We start from the raw sequence: 26,375 nt of genomic DNA, 5'->3' as shown, positions 1-26,375 counted from the left end.
TATCCCCCTAAAAATATTTAGGGATTGTATAATAGATAAATCTTTGCTGACTGTGATGTGCCCATAAATTCACTAACTTAAAAAAAAAATGAAAGCAAATGGATGTCACAGAAAACATAAAGGCAAGTGTGACCAAAATGTTAACTTCTGGATATACTCTCTTATCACCGATATCTTAACCCTCAGGAAGACATGCCTGCTGCCTTCTAGATTTCCATTCATCTTTCTAGAATCAAACGCAGCTTTGGAGGAGAAAGGGACATTTTAATTTACTTCAGGACCCTGATTCAAAATCCTTTTAATGAGAAATACTCATTTCTACAGATGGGATATAAAATTGGTCATTTCAAAAGATGCGTAAGCAAGTGATTCTTCGCAGTCATTGGGTGGACCGACCTGTGTCACGTCTCTTGTAACAAATATATTCTGCAGTGACAAGAGGAAGTAATGCACAACGTGACTGGCATAGCATCCACAGACAGACTTCACTACGTGTGAGAGTGCGGTCGGCCATCTTAGGAGACGCAGTATGTTGTGACTGTGCGTGTTTCCCGAATCGGATTTTCATCAGCTAGCCGAATGACTTTCTTAGAAATCACTGCTATGTATCACAATAAATCACGTGTGTCCACTTATATCCTTTTGAGGAATAAATCTACCATGAGAAGGGTCTCTTTCATAATAAACCGGCTCGAGTACTGGCGAGGGAAAAGCATTAAAACGAGGCAGGCTGGGAGTTGTCAAGGAGTGGAGAGTCTGCGCTCACTCGGGGTCACAGAGGGCAGGAGGGTTTCCCCAGGCATCCTCCGCACTAAATCACCGTGGCCACAAGTGGCAATGCCACCCGGCGATCCCACAGCTATTCTATTTCACTGCCGTGTGGCTTGGCAGTCAGGAAGCTTTCGAAATGTTTTCGTCTTACGTGGGGTTTCCCTTTGGAGTTAAGCTGTTCGCCTTTCGTAACGATGAAACAGAACTCTGCTGACAGAGCAATGGATTTATCGCCTAATTTCTTGCTTAATCATCCGTTCGTTTTGCCTTGGTGGACACAGCCCTCCAGGCCTGGCCCGGAGCCACGCAGCTGGCAAAAAGGCCACAAGAGTGCCACGGATCCTTATGGCCCTGTGACCTGTGTGGGGCGTGGCCTGTGACTTCTGCCACATTGCCCCCTCCTGCGCTGGGTCACAGAACAGAGGAGAGGTGACCTGTGTGGTCCACTTGGCAACAGCCAGGCCCCCATTAGGCCCGGTCAGGGTTCCGTGGTTTAAGAAGGCTGCGGAGACACTGGATAGGATTCAGCGGACTGCACCTGAAACTATTTCCCGTCGAGAGGTTAAGAGCTGGCCCTTTACAACCGAGAAGACAGATAAACGCAAGAAACTTGGGGCATGTGAAGGCTCAGCGTGAGCAAGACTGGAAATCGTGTCCCGCCTCCACTCATGACCGGTACCAAAGTAAGGAGCATTCACAGTTGGTGGGGGGGGGGGGATTTGATAGACACCATTACTGGGGTCATTTGAAGACCTCAGGTTCTTTCTTATGGCTGAGAAACGTTTGTACTGTCGGGACTCGGCAGAGCAAGGGAGGAAAAAAGAGTAAAATTATTCCCTTCCCTTCTTTTCCTGTGGGTATAGCTGGGAATGATAAATAGCTATCATTAGCATATTTTAATAATAATCTAACAGGAGTAACATCGCACCACTTACTGACCTAGGATGTGCGACGCTATGTGGGGGCGTTAACTCGTTTAGTCTTTGTGACCTTGGGTGGCTCAAAGCCTATTATTATCCTCATTTTGGAGATGGGGAAACTGAGGCTCGGAAGCTAGTGACTCCTGAGCAAATGACAGAGCATACACAGCTGCTAAAATCTGAATCCAGAAGGTCTGATTCCGGAGCTCTTGCTTTTGCTACTACGTTATAATGTCTGATTTTATCGTCGCCATTGTTTCTGCAGAGACATTTTAACCGCTGAAGAACAGCAAAAGATTCGGAGAAGGAAGAGCCTCTGAAGGTTTGACAGAAGCAGATGTGAACAGTGGGTGATCACAGCGTCTGTTCCACGTTTATGTCTATTACAGGTTCTAGAATTCAAGAAGAAATCTTTCTTCTTTTTAAAACGAAGGTGGATACGTGACAACATTGGTTCAATCGCATTGCGGGGGCCGCTGTTGGTGTGATAATCGAGAAGCCAGAAGGACAGAAAGAACCTCAAGTTAAAAACCAAATAGGTAGTTCTGGGCCGTAACAGCAGCCCTTTCACGGACTCCGGGGTCCTAGGCTCCTTCTTTGCATGAATCCTGACTTCCTTCTGGTAAAAGCAGATTGTGCCTCAAAAAGGTAAAATTATATACTGGATGTGGGCCAATCTGAAGATCACAAAGCAGCGTTCAAACGAAAGGCTTACTTTAGTAAGGAAGTAATATTCGTTAAAAAACATCACTAATACCAGTTTGTCGATCAACTACCCTGCAGTTGTTGCATTTTATAAGAGTGTACTGGAAAGCTTCAGGGTCTTCATGTAGAGGCCCTAACTCTCCTGTCTTACAAACGCCACTTCCTCCAAGATGTCTTGCTCTCCCAAGCACCAACCACAGGCTGCTCCATACTTTGATTATTGGATTATTTATTCGTTTCCATGACTGTCCTTCCCAGTAAACTGAGTCCCTAGAGGCAATGGCTATTTTACTTCACACTGTGTATGTCCCAGTAGACAACCCGCTGTATAAATATGGAATAAATGATACAGACAGAAAACAATCCAAGAAGACAGGGATTACATCTTCCATGTCTGCGTCCCTCCATTTTCTCCACTTTGGGAGGCTCTGGATTGCTGCATACAAAGATTAAATATCTGTGGTTGTCCAGAGCAACCACATCAGCATGGCCAGGTTCCAAAATCCAATGTGTGCAAATCTATTCTGAAAAGCCAGCAGCCCTCTGACAAGAGGAAAAGTAGAGGAAATCAGGAACGTGACCATAGAGCAACAGGACTAATTTTCATTTGTGATTGTAAAATCATTCTCCTTGTTTTGCAGTCATGCCTGGTAAATTAAGAGGATTACCAAGGTATCTTCCAGCAGAGCTTCCTGCTTTAATGAGTAAATCATCTATAAAAAAGCAGGGTTCTTTTGCTGAAAGTACTTATAAATGGAATGTGGTCTTCTGGAAGATAAACAGGCAGCACTGAACAAATGAGAAGGCCCATTCTTCAAAATAAAAAAAAAAATGGTCAGAAAATGTGGTTTCTGCCAGATAACGAAAGGAAAGCAGTATGGATGGCTTCCCAAAGGTAATAGCTGTGAACGGGACACGTCTGATATTCAACTCATTAAAATCAGTTACGCTAAAGGTATTTATGAAATAGACTTAATAGCTTTAGAGAATTCTCATGCACATAAGACAGTTTCTTCAAGCTTCTGACCTCATCACTGAACAAATACCTGAGTTTCTGTTTTGTGGCAAAATTACGTTCTCCTCTACAAACATTGGCAGTCAACTATTTAGCAATTCCCCCGCCTGAAATATCCTCCTGCATCTCAATTCACCTAAATTGATGTAAATAATAAAAATTAAGAAATGCTACGAAGGCTCTGAAGAGCGTCACTATGCAAAAAAACACAAACCTAATCCGTGTGTCAAATAAGAAAACTCCTAACTTAGTTCTGCCGGGAAATGGCGTTCAAAAACTCAAATTTAATTCTTTACACTCAACCTAAGAGTTTACATTCTTATAATCTATACCTGGGAAAATTTTTAAAAATATTATTATGAAATTAAAGTGTAATGGGGTATATTTTTTATCTTGTTATTTACCTGATCAACATCATTGCTGAACTAAGGATTGGTAGGTTCAAGATATCCACTTTAGACACTTGGTACAGTACTGAGCACATACGTACGTGACATGAATCCATGGGAAGGTGCTACCGCTTACCCTTTTTGCTCTGTAAGAGTGATAGAATTTTCTTTTTAAAAAAAATTTTTTTTTCAACGTTTTTTATTTATTTTTGGGACAGAGAGAGACAGAGCATGAACGGGGAAGGGGCAGAGAGAGAGGGAGACACAGAATCGGAAACAGGCTCCAGGCTCCGAGCCGTCAGCACAGAGCCCGACGCGGGGCTCGAACTCACGGACCGCGAGATCGTGACCTGGCTGAAGTCGGACACTTAACCGACTGCGCCACCCAGGCGCCCCAAGAGTGATAGAATTTTCTTGCATACGTCATTCTCAGGAGAGAGTGAAGAGTTCTATCATCACAACAGAACTGGGCTCTGCCTTCTCCTCTGAACTATGAATGGTGTGGGTGCTGCTCGAAAGATTCACTACTGTCTCCTGAGCCATGGTTCATGGTGATTGACCACACGCTAGGACAACAGTACGTGTAATTACAGTCAGAGTGTTGAGGCCAAACTCCTCAAATTCTGGCTTCACTGAATACGTGTAAAAAATGAAAAATCACAGCGAAGAATATGTTCCACACACAATAACTAGGATTACCAGGCAGGGAGGAGGCAGTGGATGGTAGGCAACAGGGATCACCTGCACGGCCAGGCCACACTGAACAGTCAAGACAGTCTGGGTGTTCAGATGCTCCTACGGTATTTTTGGGGGGAAGTGCAAAATGACACAAGATCGTCATGTCACTTCCGAGGTTAAAAACATGTGCCTCTTTTCTAATATATGTGGTTGTGCCTCGGGGCCTATTAGGGATTTATCATTTACAGGCATATCTAATGTTTTTACAAACTGGGCTCCAACTCAAATTAATTCCTGAGGTTATGGTGTTCATTAGCCTATAAACATCTGTGTAGAAGAGTAAAATGTAATCATCCAGGAGAAGAAGAAAATTAGACTGAACTACACTTGACTGTCTCTCCTGGGACACATATTGTGTGTGTGTGTGTGTGTGTGTGTGTACCTTCTCTAATTTTCTGGTTAGTTGTGCTTCCTCAAACATTTTTGACGGAGCTTTCTAGAGGTTTTCTACTGTAAGCTTGGCATTTGATTGTTTAGCATAAAGTGGGTTTCAGTGTCTATGAACAATTTTCAGTATTTCAAACATCCTAAGTAAACTCCTATATTTCCTAAAATATCTCACTGGTAACTTAAGGTCCCCAACTTGAAATTCTCAGACCTCCAGGAGTCCACACATTTGTAATGTAAATGTTAATGAAAACAACAATTTGTCCACGGTCTTTGAAAAAATATATTTAAGAAACTACAAGTCAGAAAATCAAACTCTAGGAATTCTGTCCTTTATAGTGCCTCATTCAGAAAGGGGTTGAGACATGCGCAGCTCAGTAAATAAACACACCAGACCATAAGCTCTTCCTGGCAGGGAGCTCTACCCCCTGACCTGTTTATACGTCCCAACACCCCGAGTAAAATTGAACACCGGTAATAAATCTTCACTAGCTCTACGAACAGTTATATTTGGTCGCAAAATCAAAGTTCTTGAAAAAAGAAAACTAAGACTGCGTTAACTGGCAGAATTCAGAAAAACAAGTTTTCCCAGGCCCTTAATTTGTATTCCTGTAACCTAAAATCTCACTATGAATCAGCAGTCAAATCAGAAGCCATATAACTATGGTGTCTCCAACCAGTGTTAACGGAAGCATAGCGCAAGTTCAATGAAACACATTATGGCTCCAAAGTTGTCTTGTCTAATGTTTAGGTAAATACCATTTTTTCCTGCCTGTCAAAGCCAGAAATCCCAACTACGGCACAAATGGACAAACATCGGAGACAGCGCTGGCTCAGTCTACTCTGATGGAAGGGGATTTCTAGTCCCCTGATGGCAACAGGAACTGTTTACTGCACTCTACAGGGAGTTCCTAACATACTGTACTGGTTTCTGGTATCAGGGACGCCTCCATGCAGCAGGGAGGTGAAAATGAATCTGCCTCCCAAATAGGGTTTCTACCCACACAGTCTTGGAATGCAGCAACTCGGTCACCGAATACATTTTTTTTCCAGTTTATGTTATAATACATCAGTTCTTAAATGCGTATTTCAAAGGCACAACAGAGTATGCTTTTATTCGGTTCACGCCACATTCACGCAACGTGTTTAATGAATAGACTTGCACCAATGTGTCCTCATCACCCTAACACTTACCTGTATGACATGAATGGGTGTGAAATATTCAAACCGTGTTATCTAATATGATTATATAAAACACAGTCCCTATAACCTGACTAGGTGCTTGCAAATCCAGAATCACAGACTTACTACTTCATTTATGTGATTTTTAAAGTCTTAAAGCACTGGTAAAGATCTTTAATCAGATAGAAGATAAACAGAGGATAAACAGATTTGACTCATTTATTTCCTTCCTTAGTTCCGAACAGTGCTCACTCACTTAATCATGCACCCTAGCTACAATAATTAGAATGTAAATTTAAATATAAAGGAAATGAGACATATATACGTGTTATATTATGTATATATCTATATATAACATATATACGTATATGTGTATATACGTATATATGTGTGTGTGTGTGTGTGTGTGTACATGTGTTAGGGCACATGACTAAGTCGGTGAGCCCCGTTCAGAACTAAGGAAGTAGAGGCCAGAGAGTATCAGCTGGATAGAAAGTACTTTATGGCTCCTCGTTATGTTAACGTGTTTACCTCTCATTTCCTAGGAAGACGATTTTCTAAAGTGGATTGATGATTTCACTGCTAGTCTACATCATATACAGCTCATGGTAACTGCTGCCTACTCGGACGGACTGACATGAAAGCATATGGTCGCGATTCGGGAACGATCATACTTAACGAGGAGAGAGCAGAGCAGAGAGAGATCTTAATCGAGGAGCACAGATACAGGAGGGAGAGGGGCTCTCAAGAGCACGTAAAGAAGAGTCACCTACCAGCTCCACTCGTCCGAAGCCCCCGACTCCAAGGGTGTCGATGATGTTGAAGTCAGACAGCTTCAGGTTGGCGAAGAAAGCGGCTTCAGCTTCGTATCTGGATTTTTTGATGCGAAAAAACGGAAATTTCTTAGAGGTGCAAACACGAGAACCACACACGACCGCCCCGGGATGACAGGCCTGTGGCACAGGGTTTACCTGCTCAGATTCCATCTTTGCTTTTAGAGTCTCTGTGTCCTCACCATCATAATGTTTTGGTCCCAGTGGTGCAGAATAACCAAGATTTGCACTTGTGGGTCAGAGGAGAATGAGACCAGGTACCTGGTGCCTGCCAGTCACGTGACCGATAAATCCAGTTACCAGACCAAAGTCACATCGCAGTGCTTTCCTGCGCGTCTTCCTGTGAGCACGGATGGCTGGGGTGGTTCTTTTTTGGTTCTGCTTGGGGATTTGTGGTTTTGCTGGGTTTGGTTTTGGCCGTCCCGCTGGGGGACGGCAGTTTCTCATTAGTCGCCCTTATCCACAGGCTGCCAGTGGCTCCTGTTAGTATCCACTGAAAGCGGCAAGATCACCGAGGTCCCTGGAGTGACATCACAGCCGGGGTTTATGAAAACAGATCCGAAAAGCTGAGGACAGGGGTGCGAATGTCCGAAACGGAGGGTTTCGGAAGCCCATTCACATTCCTAAAAAGTGTCCTCCTCCGTTCATGTGTACCCACGGCTTCTGAGCCGGGAGTCCCAGTGTCTTTATCTTTGCCAGCTCCTTATACGAGAGGAGAAGCGAGGGCTGTGCTCCCAAAGTCTAACTGTGCCCCGTGCCGATCCGACCCATGCGAGTGGCCAGGATAGGCTTCCCCTGACGAGACGCTCAAAATATCTTCTTGTCAAAGGCCCTACTATTTTTAGAAAGGGCAGGAAGGCATAACAGTCATGTCACTAATGTCTCACTGATGTCAGGTCAGGGAGTGATACAGCTGTCTCAGTAATCAAGTATTTGCACAGCTATGCGTAACCCGTGACCTTCGGCCAGGCGGTCCCTGGCTCTGTCCACGCTATAGATAGACATGATGATATACCTTTGAGATGGTGACACGGGCACTGCTCGTTTCTGTCAGGTTTTGGACACAGCCACCCGAAGGCGTATTTGGCATTAAGCCGTGTAACACTTTAGCTCCTCCCTTGTAATCGAACACACATTAGACTCTCCACTTGGGAGGAAGGTGAAGTTTCTAGGTGACATTTTAACGTTCTCCAATCTACCACCACAGTCCCAGATTCGAACAATTCTTGACAGACTCTCGAGACAACCTGGTTTCATGACTGGCTGGTTACATGAACTCAGCTCCCTCTAATAAACCCCTATAGACGAGGCAGCTGGCCAATCCTGAGGGCATCTGTAGACTTCTCTCATTATCGACACAACCAGGAGATTAGCTTCACAGTTCAGGAGGTGGTTTACTAGAATGGACATAAGCAGCAAATGGGCATTTCTAGCATTCCAACGGGCCCACTACTTCTGGAAAATTAAAACTCCATCCCATTTAAAGGGCAGAGTTCACTTCAACAGGTGCTTTCCAAGGACATCTGTTGGGATCAGACCCTGTGACAGTTTCTATGTGGTCAAGCATTTCCTGGCAGGCCAGATAGTCAGATTCTTAAAGAGACTGTTTTTGAATAATATCCTATGTGCCTGCTGGATTGAGAAACTCAGATATGAAGAGGGTAAACTCAGGCTATTTTGATAGCATTTTATATATTTACAGTGTGGTGTTCTCACAGCTCCTGAAGATACTTTTGGACTCTTACACTTGGGCTCCGTAAAGTTAGGCTGGTGACACATCTACACATGTGACCTTCAGCCCTTTGTTGGAACCTCCTGGGCATCTATCAGGAACCATTTCATCTGAGTCCCACCACACACCGAGTGATTCTGAAATCTTTGCAAACAGGACCCAAATATCTGTATTTTTTTAAAGCTCCCTCAGCGATTCTGATTCACAGCAAGGGTAGAGGGCTATATAGGTCCAACCAAGAAGCCTCAGGAACTGCAGAAACCATAGAAACATTTTGGGGTGGGTTAAAGTGGTCCTGGGACATCAGTGGCTGCCTGATGAGTCTCAGGGGGATGTGTTCATGCCAAGAGTGTTGGGGCCTCTCACAACGTGGTCTGGCCTCCTGCCCTTGGATCCTAGACCCTTTGAAATGACCACTAGTTCTGTAATGGCTAACACAGCTCGAAAAAAAAAAAAGGCAATGTTGCCAAAACACACACACACACACACACACACACACACACACACACACGGAGACTGCAGAAGTCATAAGGTGGCTATTTTGTGTTGAAATTTCTACAGCAAAATCCTCTTGACTTTATGCTTACTATTTGACTAATTACAGATGGTATTTTCATTAATGGGATGGACGAATTACATCTCATGTTAAATGGTAGATATTTTCTCTGTAGCCATCACAATCCACTTAAACATACACTGTTCCACACACTGTAAGCACAATTACCATTACATAAAATATTTCATGTTTTAATGAAAAGAGATGGGTAACACTGTCACTGTCATCATACTTTGTTCATCTTTGCTAATTACTTTGCCAATACTGCTTGGTGACTTGTTAAAATACCACCTAGTAGGGTGATTTTATCTGGTGGTTGGTGAGATACATTTTGAGGGGCCTTTGGATAATATACTCCTGATGTTCTATTCCATTCTATTCATGCCAGGTTCTGATTCTCAGGGAGGCCAAACAAAGCGGGAATGCTATCACAGTGGTTTTTTTTTCTTTCCCACCAAGGGAATATTAGTTGCTTAATATTCTATATGTATTTATTTTTCATTCAGATTACTCTTTATGGACAAGAGTTACATCATCACAGAGACCCTGTCTACTTTTCTTTTTTGAATAACTTTTTGGATTAATAACTTCTTTTTTAATGTGGAAATCACCACTAGAAGGAACCCGTATAAGAAAAACTACAGATGACTTAGCTTCTTCAGGCAACCCCTCTTGCTCATAACTTGGAGAGACATTTTCTTTCTTTCTTTTTACTCAGAGATTATTTGAAGATAATTTGAATCCATCAATTCTGTTCTGCTTGTTAATGAGTTGGTAAAAGTTTGAGTGGGAAAGGAGACTAAATAAATTGGTTAAGTCAATGGTTGTTGTTCTATTAACTAAACTTCTTTTGCCTGAAGGAAGTCGGTGTAGAACCCAAGTTCTTAATGGGATACAGGTCCAAGGAACAAGGCCCAGCTTTGTGCAATTCATTTTTTTTTTAATCATTAAAATTTTTTTTTTTTAAAAAATCTTTATTTCTGAGACAGAGAGAGAGACAGAGCAGGAGTGGGGAAGGGGCAGAGAGAGAGGGAGACACTGAATCTGAAGTAGGCTCCAGGCTCCTAGCTGTCGGCACAGAGCCCGACGTGGGGCTCGAACTCACAAACTGTGAGATCATGACCTGAGCTGAAGTCAGTCGCTCAACCGACTGAGCCACCCAGGCGCCCCTGTGCAAGTCTAAAATTCATCTGTGCCATAGTGCTTATGAAAGGGACAACAGCCAGATGCTAGGGGGAAATTCCTATCAGTAAGACACAAAGTTCTCCATGTGTAGTTGCTTAAAATCCACAAAGGTGTACAAAGTCTCTTTTCTAATGGTTCTCAACTCAGGTTGAGATACTAATTTTTCAAAAGGATATTGTTAGTGGGGCGCCTGGGTGGCGCAGTCGGTTAAGCGTCCGACTTCAGCCAGGTCACGATCTCGCGGTCCGTGAGTTCGAGCCCCGCGTCAGGCTCTGGGCAGATGGCTCGGAGCCTGGAGCCTGTTTCCGATTCTGTGTCTCCCTCTCTCTCTGCCCCTCCCCCGTTCATGCTCTGTCTCTCTCTGTCTCAAAAATAAATAAACGTTAAAAAAAAAATTAAAAAAAAAAAAAAAGGATATTGTTAGTATTATTTTAGTATGGGGTGAAATCTATGGGTTCTCTTCTCAGAAAAGTGCAAATAGCGACATGTCTTTTTTTGCATGTGTCAGGGAGCTTACAAAACCCTACAACACAAAAATAACTATACAATGAATTGTATACACAATAAGTTGTGTTGGGTGAAGGAGACAGAGATAACATATCATTTCTCAAACAGTCCTGACCATGTTATTTAGCTGGGGCTCTGGATGATTAGAATTCACAACTGCTAATCTGTACAGGGTACTCTTTAAATGGTGAAATACTAAACTTTTTCTTAAAAAAAAAGAACTGATAACAAGGGACACAGTTGCCTACATGTTCACCTGTTCTTTTCATTTCTACCTATACACCAAGAAGTTCCAAAAGCAATGAAAATGTAAAGCAGCAGGTGTAAAAATGATGAGACCAAGGCACAGAAGCACAGTCTAGAAACAGAACGGTCCGAGAAGAATCTCAACCTCTCTCTCTATATATAAAGCTACATACCTTTATGATATTATGCTCACTTTCCTTAGGAAATAGACAATAACCATCTTCATTTCTCCATCTCTTCTGGTATTACCAGCTTCCACAAAGCCATGGAGTAAGAATCCAGTGTCCCCCATCATTTACCACATTTGTTTTTCCATCGTTGCCTTATATTCATGAATCAATCCTGTCATCATCTCAAAATAACAGAATTGGGTTCTACACCTTATGACTGACTATCGTTATGAAGAAGTAAATCAATCTCCCTCCTTCTCTCCTCTCTCTCTCTCTCTCTCTCTCGGAAACCACGTGTGAGGATTCTACCCAGTACAAAAATGTATGGAACTTAAAATTTTGTCATCATCTTGTCATTAGAACAACAGTAATAGCTCAGCATTATTTTACAAAGCAGACAATATTATGTGCATTTTTAAAGTAAGCCTCTAGGATTCAAAGGAACGTAACAATAGTTCTGGATGGGTTACAAAAGCCAGTAATTAAGAGCCTGCAGAACAAAAGGCTAATGTGGCCCTCTCTGCCTTAGCTCCACTCATCTATAACCCACATTGTTTCAGAAGTCTGCTCCAAGAGTCTCCAAGAAAAAACAAAGAAAGTCTTAGTATCTTCGAATCCACATGCAAATTAGTTACCAAGGCTTTGCCTGAGCTCAACCGCTATTGGGTATATTTTGTTTCTTGTTGAGTTTCATTTTCTTACATCTTGGGAAATCTATAAAAATGAAATGTTTCAGTAAACACCCAGACTCTCACCTTAGGACTACGTTTCTCATTCCATAACTTCACTAGGTAAGATGAGATTCAATCAGACAGTGTCTACTTCGGCCTTAAAAATAACAGGAGAGCATCCTGGCATACCGACAAAAGTTAATGACTTGTGGTTCCAGCTCTGCCAATGACTTTGTACTTCCAAGACCTGATTTCTTCAACATTTAGGCCTTTTTAGGAGTATCAACCAATATACACTTAATAAGAGTGAACTTTATAGTGTGTCCGAATCTTTACTTAAATGTCCAGATAAACGCCTAGGAATCATTTTTAAAAAAGATTTATGTGATCCAAGAGCATTGCAATCTATAAATACCTACAGAAATAATTAAAACCCTTTTCAAGAAGGTTTCAGATAAGAGAAGAACTTTCAGAAAGCGAGCCTTAAGCACAAAAGTATACCTGGTCTGTGATATAACCAAGATACGATGCTGGTCGTCTACTCAATAAACACTTAATTTGGTGTGCAGAATTTATGCAGAAATAGTTCCTGATTTCAGAAAGCTTGGTTCACTGAGTAATATATAGGTCTGATAAAATAAATAGAAATTCAGCCAGAAAAGTCACTTTATAGAGAGAAAGTGGAATTGGAAACTGGACGAACATCGCACATTTGAATTTTTTTTTTTAACGTTTATTTATTTTTGAGACAGAGAGAGACAGACCATGAACAGGGGAGGGGCAGAGAGAGAGGGAGACACAGAATCTGAAACAGGCTCCAGGCTCTGAGCGGTCAGCACAGAGCCCGACGCGGGGCTCAAACTCACGGACTGCGAGATCACGACCTGAGCCGAAGTCGGATGTTTAACTGACCGAGCCACCCAGGCGCCCCGTACATTGCACATTTAAAATAAACGTGGTTTGAGCTTGTACTATAGTGCTGTATTTGTATATGTAAAAACAGTTAGTAGGTACCTGTCCTTATTCCCCTGATTCTCAAATGTTTGGAGTTAAATAAGCTTAGCCACCCAAATAAAAAATGAATAGTCTTTCTTAAATCTGTAATCAAGCCATCAATCATCTCTTATTAATTCAACTCTTTATTAAAAGTCACCTTGATAAACTAAACTTTAAAAATGGAAAATATATTCCAATAATAAATATATATTGCCATGTTTTGACTTCATTAGAAAAAAGACTGGGCCATTTTATAGCTTCAGGTTTGAACAGGGAGTTATTTCTTGTTGAAAGAATCATGTTTTTCAAATAACCATTTTACAAGACTCCCTGTCAACATAAGAAACCCTATTCCCAAAATTCTAAACAAAAGGGGTGTTTTCTCATGCATGTTGGCCGTAAGGCACGTAGGTAAGGTGGCCGGTAGAGTCAGTATTCCATCAGCGGTAGAGGCCAAAACTTAAAAGAACTAAAAAGTTTAAAAATAATTTAATGAATATCAAGTATTTCATTATGTCAATTTTCTCCAGAAAGTGTAATCTCGTCTTCAGGGAATCTGAGATACCATTAGTTTGCTCTCTAGATTTCAAAAATTGTGGTTTTCAGGAACACAGACTTTTTTTTTTCTTTGAGTACTCTGGTCCTTAAATAGTTCCACTTATTTTTCAAACACATTTCCTTGAGGAGATACAGCCAACAGGAATACACAGGAAAATTGCATTTCTCATATCTGCTGCATAATAAGAATGATAGTAATGCAAATAGTCTCTATTGAGGCTTTCTTGCAAGGGCTCTAAATTTCTCTCATTTAATTTATCCTCCTCGATTCTCTGTGGAGATGGGATAACAAATATTTTTTACTTCTATTTGCCAGGGGGTGGACCAGTGGTCGATAAGTGGTTGGTTTCAGTAATTAAACAGCAGAAGTAGGGCTAGAACCCTTGTGAGAGTCTCACATCAAGGCGTATTTATACCTGCTCCAAAAAAACTGAATTTCCTTTTAAACAAGATAATAGAGAATCGCCCAACCTTACAGATACTTTTATCTCAGAGTTTGACGATACTATCGTGGTTCAAAATCTGGATCAACGCTATTGGGAGCTCACCTAACCCAACCTCTGCCTTTTTAAAAACTAAAAAACAAACTAAGCCCACAGATGCTAAGTGACTTAGCCAAGGTCACAAAGACTCAGGCATACGGGCCAGGTGTTTGGACTTGTTGTCTTTTTACAATCTGATTCTGTGTCTGCAGTTTTCGTAATATTCTGATATTGGAAAAACAAAGGCAAACATAAAACTTGAAGTATATTTAAATAATATGGTATTTTATTACACATTTGCATCCAGAGTGTGACTCCTGTAGTTAAGCTCTTATGCTTTCTGCCTACGATGTGGCAATGCAAGGATGAGCCCCAGTTAAATAAAAGGATCCAGAGTGAGTGAATGTTAATGCCTAAAAGATAATTTTTTAAACATTCAAACATCGGAGTAGTATTTGCCAAAGATGAATGAGGATATGCTACCCACTGTTGGCTCGAAATGTGCTGGCCAATAAGGATTTTTGGTTAGGGCGAAATCGTTTTCACATAGTCTGAGATGAATTTTCTTTTTCTAAAATAAAGACCTAAATAAATATATATTGCCATGAAAAAAATGGGAAGAAAGGAATTGATTTTTCCGCCAGTGCTGTTTCTCTAAAACAGAAAGTTAATTAACATATCCATGATTATTATTTTGCTTTAGAAAATACAGATGATCGCAAACAAAGGCAGGCATGCAATCCCAGCTTTATTTGTGCCAGAATAGGTATTTCCTTCCTGTAAATGGACGGCCATCAGGGGCTAGTTGTTTGTGGAAGTTCTCTCTCATCTCAGTGCAAAGTGATTTCCTTCTGCTCTCCTACAACCACAGGTTAGAATCTCTGCTCCAGTCTTTTGTTTCTGACTGTAGACCAGGGTGGTCCAGGTGGCACATCACAGCTTCCCAAGGTGGGGAGGTGAGGTGCAGGGGAAACAAAATCGGCAAAAATGACCACCCCTCCTGCCTCTCTCTTCCAGTGACTCAGGCCTCTGGGAAGTACCCTCATACCTCATCCTGTTGCCCCCTGAGAAAATGCCCAGTATGACAGAATGCATCCCATCTACCTGGGGACTCTGTTTGCCATGGCCTACGGTTCTAAGCAAAAGACAGCCCAAGATTTCCCCCGAAATAGAAAAATCTCTTTTCTACCCCAAGACTTTTCTTATAGGTCATGCTCAATATATGGGTGAAAATATCGACAGAAATAAGGGGGAGTTTGATCTTAACCTTAAAATCAATCTCCATCATAATCTTAAAGCAATCAGTGGGAAGACTCAGCCGGGCACAGAAGGATTAGGGATCAAATAAACACCAGGGGGCAGATTTTACTTCTGAACTCAGAACCTTTGCTGTGTACTCCCATTCATATGTTTCTCTTGGTCCCTGAAGGATTCTGTGTGAACTTAAGGGACAGGGGCCACATGGTCATGATCACAGTGGGCCAAAGAATGTAAAGACAGTAAAATGCAGTGTGTGGCAGGAAGACTGCCACCAATGCCACCCTCCCAAGGTTCCAGGGATACAATAAAGGAAGTGGCCAGGGATCGGTCGGGCACTACCTTGAGCAAGACTGTCTCTTTTCGGCAAAACGAAGGGTTTGCACTAGACAGGTCTATGAGGCTCACTTGCAGCTTGATGGTTCTGGAATCCCAAATGTCTGAGATGGACACTTTGCAGAAAGCCCAGGTATCCATGGCTTCCCTTTACCTCCTTTGGGGTCCTCTTCCCCAGCCCACCTCCAATCCCTATCTCCCGAAGCTCCTATCTCAGGAAATACTACCAGAGCCTTTCATTTAAGGGCGTCTTGCTCTCAGCTTCTGGTTATGCAAACGGCGCAAACAGGAGACCCCCAATGCACCTCCGAGATAGCAGACAGCAAAGGTACGTCTCCATGTCCAGAACAGAACTACGAATGCATTGCACCATGCACTGTAATAAACCTAAGGCTCCCTCCCACCCAGGATTCATATCAGAATTATGGCTGAGTTAAAAACAGAGTTGAGGGGCGCCTGCGTGGCTCAGTTGGTTGAGCGTCCAACTTCGGCTCAGGTCATGATCTCGCAGTTTGTGAGTTCGAGCCCCGCGTCGCGCTCTGTGCTGACAGCTCAGAGCCTGGAGCCTGCTTCGGATTATGTGTTTCCCTCTCTCTTTGCCCACCCCCCCACTCATGCTCTATCTCTCTCTCTCTGTCAAAAATAAACATTAGGGGCGCCTGGGTGGCGCAGTCGGTTAAGCGCCCGACTTCAGCCAGGTCACGATCTCGCGGTCCGTGAGTTGGAGCCCCGCGTCAGGCTCTGGGCTGATGGCTCGGAGCCTGGAGCCTGCTTCCGGTTCTGTGTCTCCCTCTCTCTGCCCCTCCCCCGTTCATGCTCTGTCTCTCTCTGTCCCAAAAATAAATAAAAAACGTTGAGAAAAAAATTAAAAAAAAACAACATTAAAAAAGTTAAAAAAAAAAAAAACAAACAGAGTTGATAAAATCTTGGGATATGGAGCCAGGCAACAATATTTTAAAATAAATTTTATAGGTAAGTCTATACAGGGGCGCCGGGGTGGCTCAGTCGGTTAAGCGGCCGACTTCGGCTCAGGTCATGATCTCACGTTTCATGGTTTCGAGCTCAGAGCCCGGAGCCTGCTTTAGATTCTGTGTGTGTGCTCTCTCTCTGCCCCACCCCCGCTCGCACTCTTTCTCTCTCAAAAATAAACAAACATTTAAAAAAATGTATAGGTAAGTCTACAGAGATGTTAATTACCAAGGTGATGATCATATGGAGACAGGAACAAGCCCCAAGTGAAAACCACTGCGTACCTGGGCCACTTTCCGTGGGCTGTTACTGTTCAGCCCCTTCTCTCCCACGGCCGACCCAGGATTCGGCCACGGTTTGGCCCCACACAGGAGCTCGGGGACCATAAACCGAGGACCTGGCTCCAGAAGGCACCAATGAGCTAGAGTTGTCTGCCAATATCAACCAATCAGAGCAAGGCCCTTCCAACCAATCAGGATGGAGCATTTTCCCCCCTTTCCCTCATTAGCATGCCGGACCTGAGTAGGTCCCTACCCGAGTGCCAACTTCCTCTCTACGAGCAGGGCGTCTTAACCCTTCGCCATCGGTGCCGCGCCTCCCTTCCACTTGAGCGGGAACCCCCAAGAAACCTTGCCTGTGCCTTTGATTTTTAGTTCTGCCTCATTTCTCTGTTGCGCGGCCCAGGAGTTACCAACTCTGGTCACAACACGAAAGTTTTAAGGAACTTGTAGTGTCAACTTTATACGCGTGTGGTGGACACCTGTCACATCGTATACGGATATCACGGGAACGTGTCCCAAGTTCTAAATAGTCTCGAATGATCTTTGAGAATGCATACGATATTTTCTCATGATTTGGCTGGCATTCTGAGTTTTTCTGGAGGAAGTGAAGTGTGATATCAAGGAGACATGCTATTGATAGGACTTATCGCTGATGACGCAAACCTCGATCGCCTGGCCCAGACGGGCATTCTGTACTTGTTTAACACGGCACGTCATTAGAGGAACCCACAAATGCAAAATGAGCTGGGTCAGCGAGCTCCATCATTCTTACCTTAGAAATGTGTCCCCCTCAAGATCGGGCAAGTTCATAAAGGCATCGTACATTTCCACACTACCAAGCCTTCTGCACAATCATGCAAAAGGGTCACAATACAATACACTGCTTAGGATTTGCACCTGTAGCTACAATAGTAGAAACTGGTGCTTTCCCACAGATTTTTTTTTAAATTTTTTTTTTTAACGTTTATTTATTTTTGAGACAGAGAGAGACAGAGCATGAACGGGGGAGGGGCAGAGAGGGAGACCCAGAATCCGAAGCAGGCTCCAGGCTCTGAGAAGTCAGCACAGAGCCCGACGCGGGGCTCGAACTCACGGACTGTGAGATCGTGACCTGAGCTGAAGTCGGACGCTTAACCGACTGAGCCACCCAGGCGCCCCATTTTCCCACACATTTTTACACAAATCACAGGAGTGGAGAGAGAATGGTAACGAGGGAAGAACTCAAGACCCTCAAATGCCTGCTTCTTTTCTTATCTACAACGATAGCAAATTAATACCATAATTGTTTCTCTGAGTACACGTTGCCTTTCTCGCAGAAGTTCAGAACTAATTTGCCGTCACGTTTCATTTCGGTTGGACTGCCGATTGAAATAAATACTGTTATGCCACTTCAGCTGACCTTCACTTCGGGGCTAACACATACTGGTAATTTTTCTGCGCTTGTAACAATGGTTTTTAAAAGAGGACTATGGACTAAGAGGCTGCAGAGATGAGTGATTCCGTTAGAATATTAAGTGAATTCTCCCCAAATTAGGTTACGAGTACTTTTTTCTGTGTACGTATAATAAAAATGATGCATTTATCTTACCGCTTCATAAACCTCCTGACCCTAGGCGTGAATAAGGCCTACTGAATAGCACTAAGTCCTTTTCTCCCTTTTCAAATGACTGATAAATAATAAGGATAAAATGAAGAAAATTGGGAGGGGCATTCAGACCTATTATGGTTATTCTTTGTATTATGTAACAGCTAGAGAACGTGTTTTTTTTCCCCCCATGTGTGGCCTCCTTTTCTTTACAGATTTTCCATGGACAGGGATGACCTTTTGTCTCCATCCTATTCTCAGTTCTCTTTCTGTGACCTCCCTTTCCTCATCCAAGTTATTAACTTTCAGCGGTTCCTAACCACCAGGGTTACACGGCCTTGGTGGATTAATCTGGGTTTGCAAGAGCTTGTGCAATAGAACACAAGCGGTTTGTGATGGCGGCACCGTCTCGACTTGTTGCTGCTCTCTACCAGGCATGTGGTGGGGACGCTGGAGGTCCATCCGATGCTTTCAGAGAACGCACAGCACCTGACTGGGTTCTCAGTGGGATTTACGCTCCTCTGGCTTTGCAGACATAACATAACTGCAGAGAGAGGGCCCAAAACCTTTCTTCGGCCCCTTCGGGAGAGGCAAGTGCTGAACTGGGGAGAGGAGATCCTCAGAAACTTGTCCTATGTCTTGGCACCTGTGTCCACTGAAGTGACCTGGAAGGCAGTCAGGGGACCCAATGAGGCAGGGCTGCAGGAGGGGGCTCTCTTTCCAGATGAGAAACTGAAGGAGTTACGTATCTATTCATGTCTGTAGCACTTTTGCATTATTTGGCCAGGCATAGGAAAAAGACAACAAGACCTCACTGCAAATATATAAAATATAGGGCGCTGGGTGGTTTGGTTGGTCACATATCTGACTTCAGCTGGGTCACGATCTCACAGTTTGTGAGTTTGAGCCCTGCATCGGGCTCTCTGCTGTCAGCACAGAGCCTGTTTCCAACCCTCTGTCTTCCTCTCTCTCTCTCTCTCTCCCTGCCTCTCTCCCGCTCTTTCTCTCTCTCTCTCTCTCTCTCAAAATAAATAAATAGGGGCACCTGGGTGGCGCAGTCGGTTAAGCGTCCGACTTCAGCCAGGTCACGATCTCGCGGTCCGTGAGTTCGAGCCCCGCGTCAGGCTCTGGGCTGATGGCTCGGAGCCTGGAGCCTGTTTCCGATTCTGTGTCTCCCTCTCTCTCTGCCCCTCCCCCGTTCATGCTCTGTCTCTCTCTGTCCCAAAAATAAAAAAATAAAAAAATAAAAATAAATAAATAAATAAATAAATAAAACATTAAGAAATATATATAAAATATGAAGTAAAATAAGGTTGAGGAAATCATATCATTTTTAACAGCGATTATTTTTACTGAACTACAAAGGATATTTCTTTTTCAGGTTTATTTGTTTATTTTTGAGAGACAGAGAGAGAGCAAGCAGGTGAGGGGCAGAGAGAGAGGGAGAGAGACAGAATCCCAAGCAGGTGCCACACCGTCAACACAGAGCCCGACACCGGGCTCAATCTCACGAACTGTGAGATCATGACCTGAGATGAAACCAAGAGTCAGATGCTTAACTGACGGGGCCAGCCAGGCGCCCCTACAGCGGATATTTCAACAGGAATGGAATTGTACTATGGTACTATTCACACAAAGATGCCACCTAAGAAACGTAATAGGAACTAGGTGATAGATAGTCACTCTGTGGAGTTTTGGGTTTTAAAAAGCAGATACGTTGACATTCTGGTGCCCAGACACCCACTGCTACTGATAACCGTTTCAGAAACAAGATTCCCACAGGCCTTTCTTGCTGCAGTGGGCAGAACCAAAGTGCCACACAGACCACAGGATGCCCCCGACTGCAACTTGGATTACTCAGCTTGCCCAAAGTGGACTGTGTTTTTAATTTCGGAATTGTAGTCCGGCCTATGCGTGAAGCTGGGAAAAGGCTAAGATCGACGGTTCTTGGAAGATCCGAGATTTGAAATAGTTTCATCAGCCTGATTGTTAGTCTAGAGTGTTGCCTGCTAATTGGAAAGCAACGATGTAAAAAGAAAAAATGAACAGAATTAGGAATTATTGCAGCTGCGGGTCTCAGGCTGATAACATCACGGTTGCAGGCCTTATCATGTCTGTCTAGAATACGTTTATATACAGCAAGTGGGATTCTATTACCGTCTGTTCTTACTACAACAGTTTAGAGTATGGCTAGGCAATTTGCTTGGAGAGCCATTTCTTAGGTGACAGAACACACGACGTGTGTTACCTAGCACCACGGTGGGTCAAGAATCTTCTGGCAAGCAAAAGATTCTTCAGCCGTTGAAGTTTTAGGGAAAGTAGGCTAAGCAGGTAATTCTCGACATCAGGGATCTCTTTGGAACATACTGGTAAGGAAGGCTAGTTCTTTACTAGTGATGTCCCAATCATCTAGCCCCACCTAGGGATGGAGTGTTCCATGGAGAACACATCGTGCATATTATTCAAGTTTATCCTTTCTGATTACCATATGGATCTCTCACCCTGTTAGAAACAAAGCTTACTAGGGAATCACTATTTCTAGAATGGATTACCTTCTTCCAAATCATTTAAAGCATAATTTGTTGAACACAGTACAGGGTTCACAGGATGATCCCAGGCCATCATTCTGAATAATCAATGACCGTGCCGCTAGCTGTACTTACCATGACCTCAATAACACTTCTGTCATATAATACTCGTTATTAGTTGCTCAGGTTTTAAGTAGTATCTCTCGATAGAGTCAGGGAGACTGTCTTACCTCCCATTTCTGGCCCAGTTACACTTACTCTCTGTCGCTAAAAGCCAGAGAGCCAAACTGGCTAGAATTGTGCCCATAATAGTCTATAATATATCCATGCCATCAGTGAGTACCTAAGGAGGCAATAATACAAAATAACTAAAACACAGTCTCTGGAGCCAGTCTGCCTTGATCAAATCCTAGCTCTCCTATGCACTGGCTACATGAGTTGGAACCAGCTTCAGGATCCCCCTGTGCCCCAGCTTTGATGGTTTAATGGCTACGCTGGCCAAACTAACTCCACTGGGCTAGGGTAAATAATAAATGAGATAATGCCTGTGAGATAGAATAGTAAGCAATCAATAACAGTAAGATGATCTGTACCTTTCATGTGTTTTTACTGGGTGCCTACTTTTCGTAATTATTAACTGCCCGATCTTCCCATCTATCGATGTTTGCGTCTCTAAGTTGCTGTTTTTCCCCTCGGCTAGGATCTGGATTAAGTAGAGTTGTGTGTCCAGCGAACCAGAGATAAATGGGATGTTCCTATATAGGGATAACATTAATTTAGAAACAGAGGAATATGCAAATACGCCATGAAGTTGATGTTGTGTTCCTTTCCCTAATTTTCAACTCCTTCATCCAAAATACTCTAATTGGTGGTTTATGGTGCTCCCAGAAGACCCTGGCAATGCTTTGCATGGCTGCTCCAAAATGCAGTGTGTGCTGTGTTTTCATGTTTGAATTTCGGAACCATCTTGGACATAATCCGGTGCTATCAAGTGATGGGGGATGTGGTGCATGAGGCATGAGATTTCTGCAGTCTATCCTATGACCCCTGTAAAAAGGGGAGTATGTGACGGTCTCCTTTTGAAACTGAAATTTAATAAGCTTTTAATTCTACCAGGTGTCACTCTTATAGAGTGTGGAACTCGTGAGCTGTCACACGGACAAAAGAAAAGCACAACGTCGTCACGTGGCTTCAGCCACTATTCCCTGAGCTTGTGGGAGACAGACGATACGTCACCGTGCTCTTAGCCACAGTCAGGCAATAGATACAGAGTCACACAAGGACCCTCATAACCCCGAGCCTGGAAATGCCTGAAACAGAGTCTCGAGAGGCATTCACGGAAAAGTCTGAGGGCGTCCTCTCGGAGGATGGTTTGTTGCCAAAATCAGAATTGCCTAAAAGCTGCTCAGTGACCCAATCCTGCAAGCAGACCCCTCTCCCGTTTTCATGGGGCTTACTCCGTATGAGTCACTTCCTTCAAGCCACACTGAGGGCAGTTCATTAGGAAACAGGACAAAAACGTGGCCACGTCCCAAAGGAACAGAGGACCTCACTGGTTCCTTCAGGAACATGTAGGCAACGCTAGGCACTGCAGATGCCTCATTCCAGACCAGAGACTTCTAAGTGTGTCTTTAGTAGGGGCAGCTAAATTTCAAATCATTCACTTTCTTGCCTTTGGCAAATAATTATAAACACTCCTTTGATAAAGACCTTACGAGATTTATAATGTCTTTATCCTACTGAGTAATGTTTATGAGGGGAACATTCCCAGAGGTGAGTTGTGAAGATAAAATAAAAAAGAAGAGGGGGAAAATTCCTCTTTATTGCTTCACTGACAAATAACAACAGATGAAAAAAATAGCACGCGGATGCATTTTCTTTTTTAGAAAACACAGCATATTTGCAGGACCTCATCATGTCATACGAATCTATGGGCTATACCGTTAACATACAGGGCAGTTACCGTCACATGCGGAGGTCTTAGGTCAGTGGGAGAAATACGGGTCCGTGGCTAATGTTTTTTTTTTGTTTGTTTGTTTTGTTTTTTTTTTTCCAACGTTTTTTATTTATTTTTGGGACAGAGAGAGACAGAGCATGAACGGGGGAGGGGCAGAGAGAGAGGGAGACACAGAATCGGAAACAGGCTCCAGGCTCCGAGCCATCAGCCCAGAGCCCGACGCGGGGCTCGAACTCACGGACCGCGAGATCGTGACCTGGCTGAAGTTGGACGCTTAACCGACTGCGCCACCCAGGCGCCCCCGTGGCTAATGTTTTTTGAGATGAAACTGGCACAACACGGCTCTGGAACCCACTCGGTGCTAGCTCCCTGGGCTGGCAAACCTAACGGAGGGGCCGGTCCCGCCCCGTGCTGCTGATGTGAGGACCTGGTCTACACTGCACAAATGCTGACTAGGGTCCACAGCCTTCTAGACACGGACACTCAGGGACAAGCTGAGACAGGGAAAGAAAGGCACTGTCCCTGCACGTTCCTACTGTCATTCCGTGTCTCCCACGGTCGAGCCCCTCCCTGTGCCCTGTCCTGGCATCTCAGGCCATACAGGGGACACTCTTGCCAGGTGTGCTGCCCAGCAGGAAACAAGCAGAAGAACTTACAAGGTAAGCCCATCATTCTCAAGCTTGATTTGATCTTTTTTTTGAGCAGCGTTCGCCTGGCTGAGACAAACGGACAGAAGTACGGCTTCCGAGTCAAAAGACATCCCCACCTTGTTTAAGAGCAAGACTCCCCTTTTCTTTAGCTCAGGTTCCCTCCTTCCAGACAAATTTCTCCTGGGATCAGCGGTGCAGTGGCTTAAATTCCTGGTTTAGCTGCTATCTCTTCACGTCTCTTACTGTTGAAAACCCAAATCCAAATCTGAAAGCAATTTTTATTTGGATTTTGATTGGATTTCGAAAGAAAGTAGATTGTTTTTGGATTTTAAACTCAGTGAATGAAAGTGAGAGTGCATTATGGCCCCAAGGATCAATTGAGAGCTACCATCACATGACAAAAGAGAGATTTTCTTGTTATCCAGAAAATGTCACGGGGATTAGGACTTCAACTGAACCTGCCTGGCACTTGAACTTCAAATTCACTTGCCTTTAAAGAATTCCAAATCCCGAGCAATTATAAAACACCTGCTTTAGATTTTTCTAACAGAAAGTGAACATGTGAGTTTTGTGGCAAAAACAGGACATGGAAGCTATGGCAAGGCTGACTTCCTCTGGAAGGGGAGGGATGTCTGAAATTAGAAACATAAAGTTAAGAAGTAATATGACAATCGTCATTGGGCTCATTGCTTGCGAGACAATCTCTCACTCGCTACCCACAGGAAAACAATCAATAACGTAACCGGGCACGTGCAGTGTGCTACGTCACCAAGAAGGGAAGGGGGTGTGGGGGACACCTCTGGGTCACCTCGTCACCTGCCAGGTGAGCACCGCATGCTTTGTGGCCTCTGCACGACAGATTTCTGTCACTTATGTCTTTAGATATTGCTAAACGTACGGAGCTCCTTCTTGGGAGAAAAAGTCTTCCATTCGTACCCCGCATGTACCATTTCTGAACTGAATATACTGTATGCTTTGTACGAAATGCATTCCCTCAAGGGAAAAACCAAGACTCTTAGATGCTAGCGTCACCACGACATGTTTGTTAGGTAACCAATAGTTCCCTGTCAGTATTACTCGTGAGACTTCTGTCTACCTTCACAGGAATTCCCAATCAGCCTCAAGTTCGACTGTGCCTGCCTCGCTGACCCGATTCGTAAGAGTTTCCCCCCATAGATTGTGACCTAATTTATATGACGTATAAAAGAGATCTAATGGTCCTGAAAGAGGGAGAAGTGTTTTTGCTTTTATTGTTGTTTCTTTTTTTCCATCCTTCCTCTGGGGTCTCTGTGAAGTAAAAATGACGGTCACTGGGACACCCTATGATCGGGGACTTGGCCACCTCTCCAGATGACTCCAAGCCCTGAGGGATGCGTGGTCAGACCCATTCCATGTCTGGTGATGACACACACCTTTCAGTCATTACTTTTCAGCATGAAAATTATACTTCAATCGACCCAAACCACAAAGTCCATTTTCAAGGTTGGTAAGAGATCACCTTTGCTCTGCGTGGTCTATAATGGAAACCAAGGGGCCGAGAGTGACCACAGTTACCTCCCCAGCTTAGTAACAGAATCATCTTGCTGTGAGGGACAGGCTGATGCCGGGAAAATTCTGTAATCTTTTTTTAGCATTTACTAATCTAACTAACTCTCCTGAGACTGATGAATTATGCAGGCCGGTTCTGCTCAAAGGCATTTGACAGACTAAGGCAAATAACTGGACCAAGTTGACCGGGTGAAATAAAAACCCTTAAGCTGTTTTAGACACTTCAAGTCACCTGAGCGTTATAAGCAAAATAGAACTCCAATTTCCGGTTTTGAGCAGAATCAGCCAGTTCTCTGACACCATCAACTACTTTTCGCAAATTGCCAATAAAAACAAGCATATGCCAGGCCCTGGGATAGATGCTGGAGATCCAGTAGTGGACAAAATGTACCCCCAAGCCCCACAAAAATAACAAAATGAACCCAGGGCTCCTGCACCTTACACACTGGTGGAGAAGGACAAAGACACAAGTGTGTTTACAGTATGCTGATTTGTGGTAAAAGCACGGAGAAAACTTAGGCGAGGAAGTGCCCCAGCACAGGACAAAGGTGATTGGGGAGGGAGGCACTTTAGTGAAGGTCTGAGGGGAGGGGAGCAAATCGCCTACAGGCCTGCAGACGCGCCCGGATCTGAACAAGCGGGCCTCGCGCAGCGTGCTTTTGTTTATTTATTTCTGTTCACATTTATTTATTTTTGAGAGACAGCGCACGAGCAGGGGAGGGGCAGAGGGAAGGAGGGGACACAGAATCCGAGGCAGGCTCCAGGCTCCGAGCAAGCGTTCAGCACCGAGCCCGACGCGGGGCTGGAACCCACGAACCGTGAGATCATGACCTGAGCCGAAGTCGGACTCCTAACTGAGCCCCCCAGGCACCCCTAAGCAGTGTGCTGCTAGAAAGCAGACACAGGAGGGCAGAGGGAAAATGTGGGGGAGGTCCACATTGCTGCCAGAATCCGGGCAAGAGCAGATGTGGCTTGGACAGAGCGGGTAAGGCCAAAGAGTTGTTTCGGGAATGTGTACTGAAGGGACAGTCCGTGTGATTTGTGGTGAGATGGATGTGAGGTTCGAGCAACAGAAGGAGGAAGGGGGGAGGTTCTGAAGCTCTCACTCAAGAACAAGCATGGAGTTTCTGTTGAGCGAAACAAGGAAAGCCCTAAGAAACGCAGGCTTGGAGGAAGAGTGGGAATCTGGTTTTGACAGTTCGACACCGCAGGGCCTATGAC

The 26,375-nt window shown here is 43.9% G+C and overlaps 1 protein-coding gene across 5 annotated transcripts in view; it reads right to left on the bottom strand.

Annotated features, from left to right (window-relative positions):
* Positions 1-26,375, bottom strand: part of PRKG1 (protein kinase cGMP-dependent 1) — a 1,269,228-nt gene that overhangs the window by 44,458 nt on the left and 1,198,395 nt on the right. For all 5 annotated transcript variants that reach the window (XM_058698343.1, XM_058698342.1, XM_058698344.1 and 2 more), the window contains one exon: positions 6,881-6,977. In XM_058698343.1, coding sequence (XP_058554326.1) covers positions 6,881-6,977 — 97 coding nt within the window. The remainder of the gene's footprint in view (positions 1-6,880; positions 6,978-26,375) is intronic.

The sequence above is a fragment of the Neofelis nebulosa genome, chromosome 13 (genome assembly GCF_028018385.1).
Source record: "Neofelis nebulosa isolate mNeoNeb1 chromosome 13, mNeoNeb1.pri, whole genome shotgun sequence".
NCBI lineage: Eukaryota > Metazoa > Chordata > Mammalia > Carnivora > Felidae > Neofelis > Neofelis nebulosa.
The sequence above is the reverse complement of the archived record's forward strand: the minus strand, read 5'-3'. Positions and strand labels throughout refer to the sequence as shown.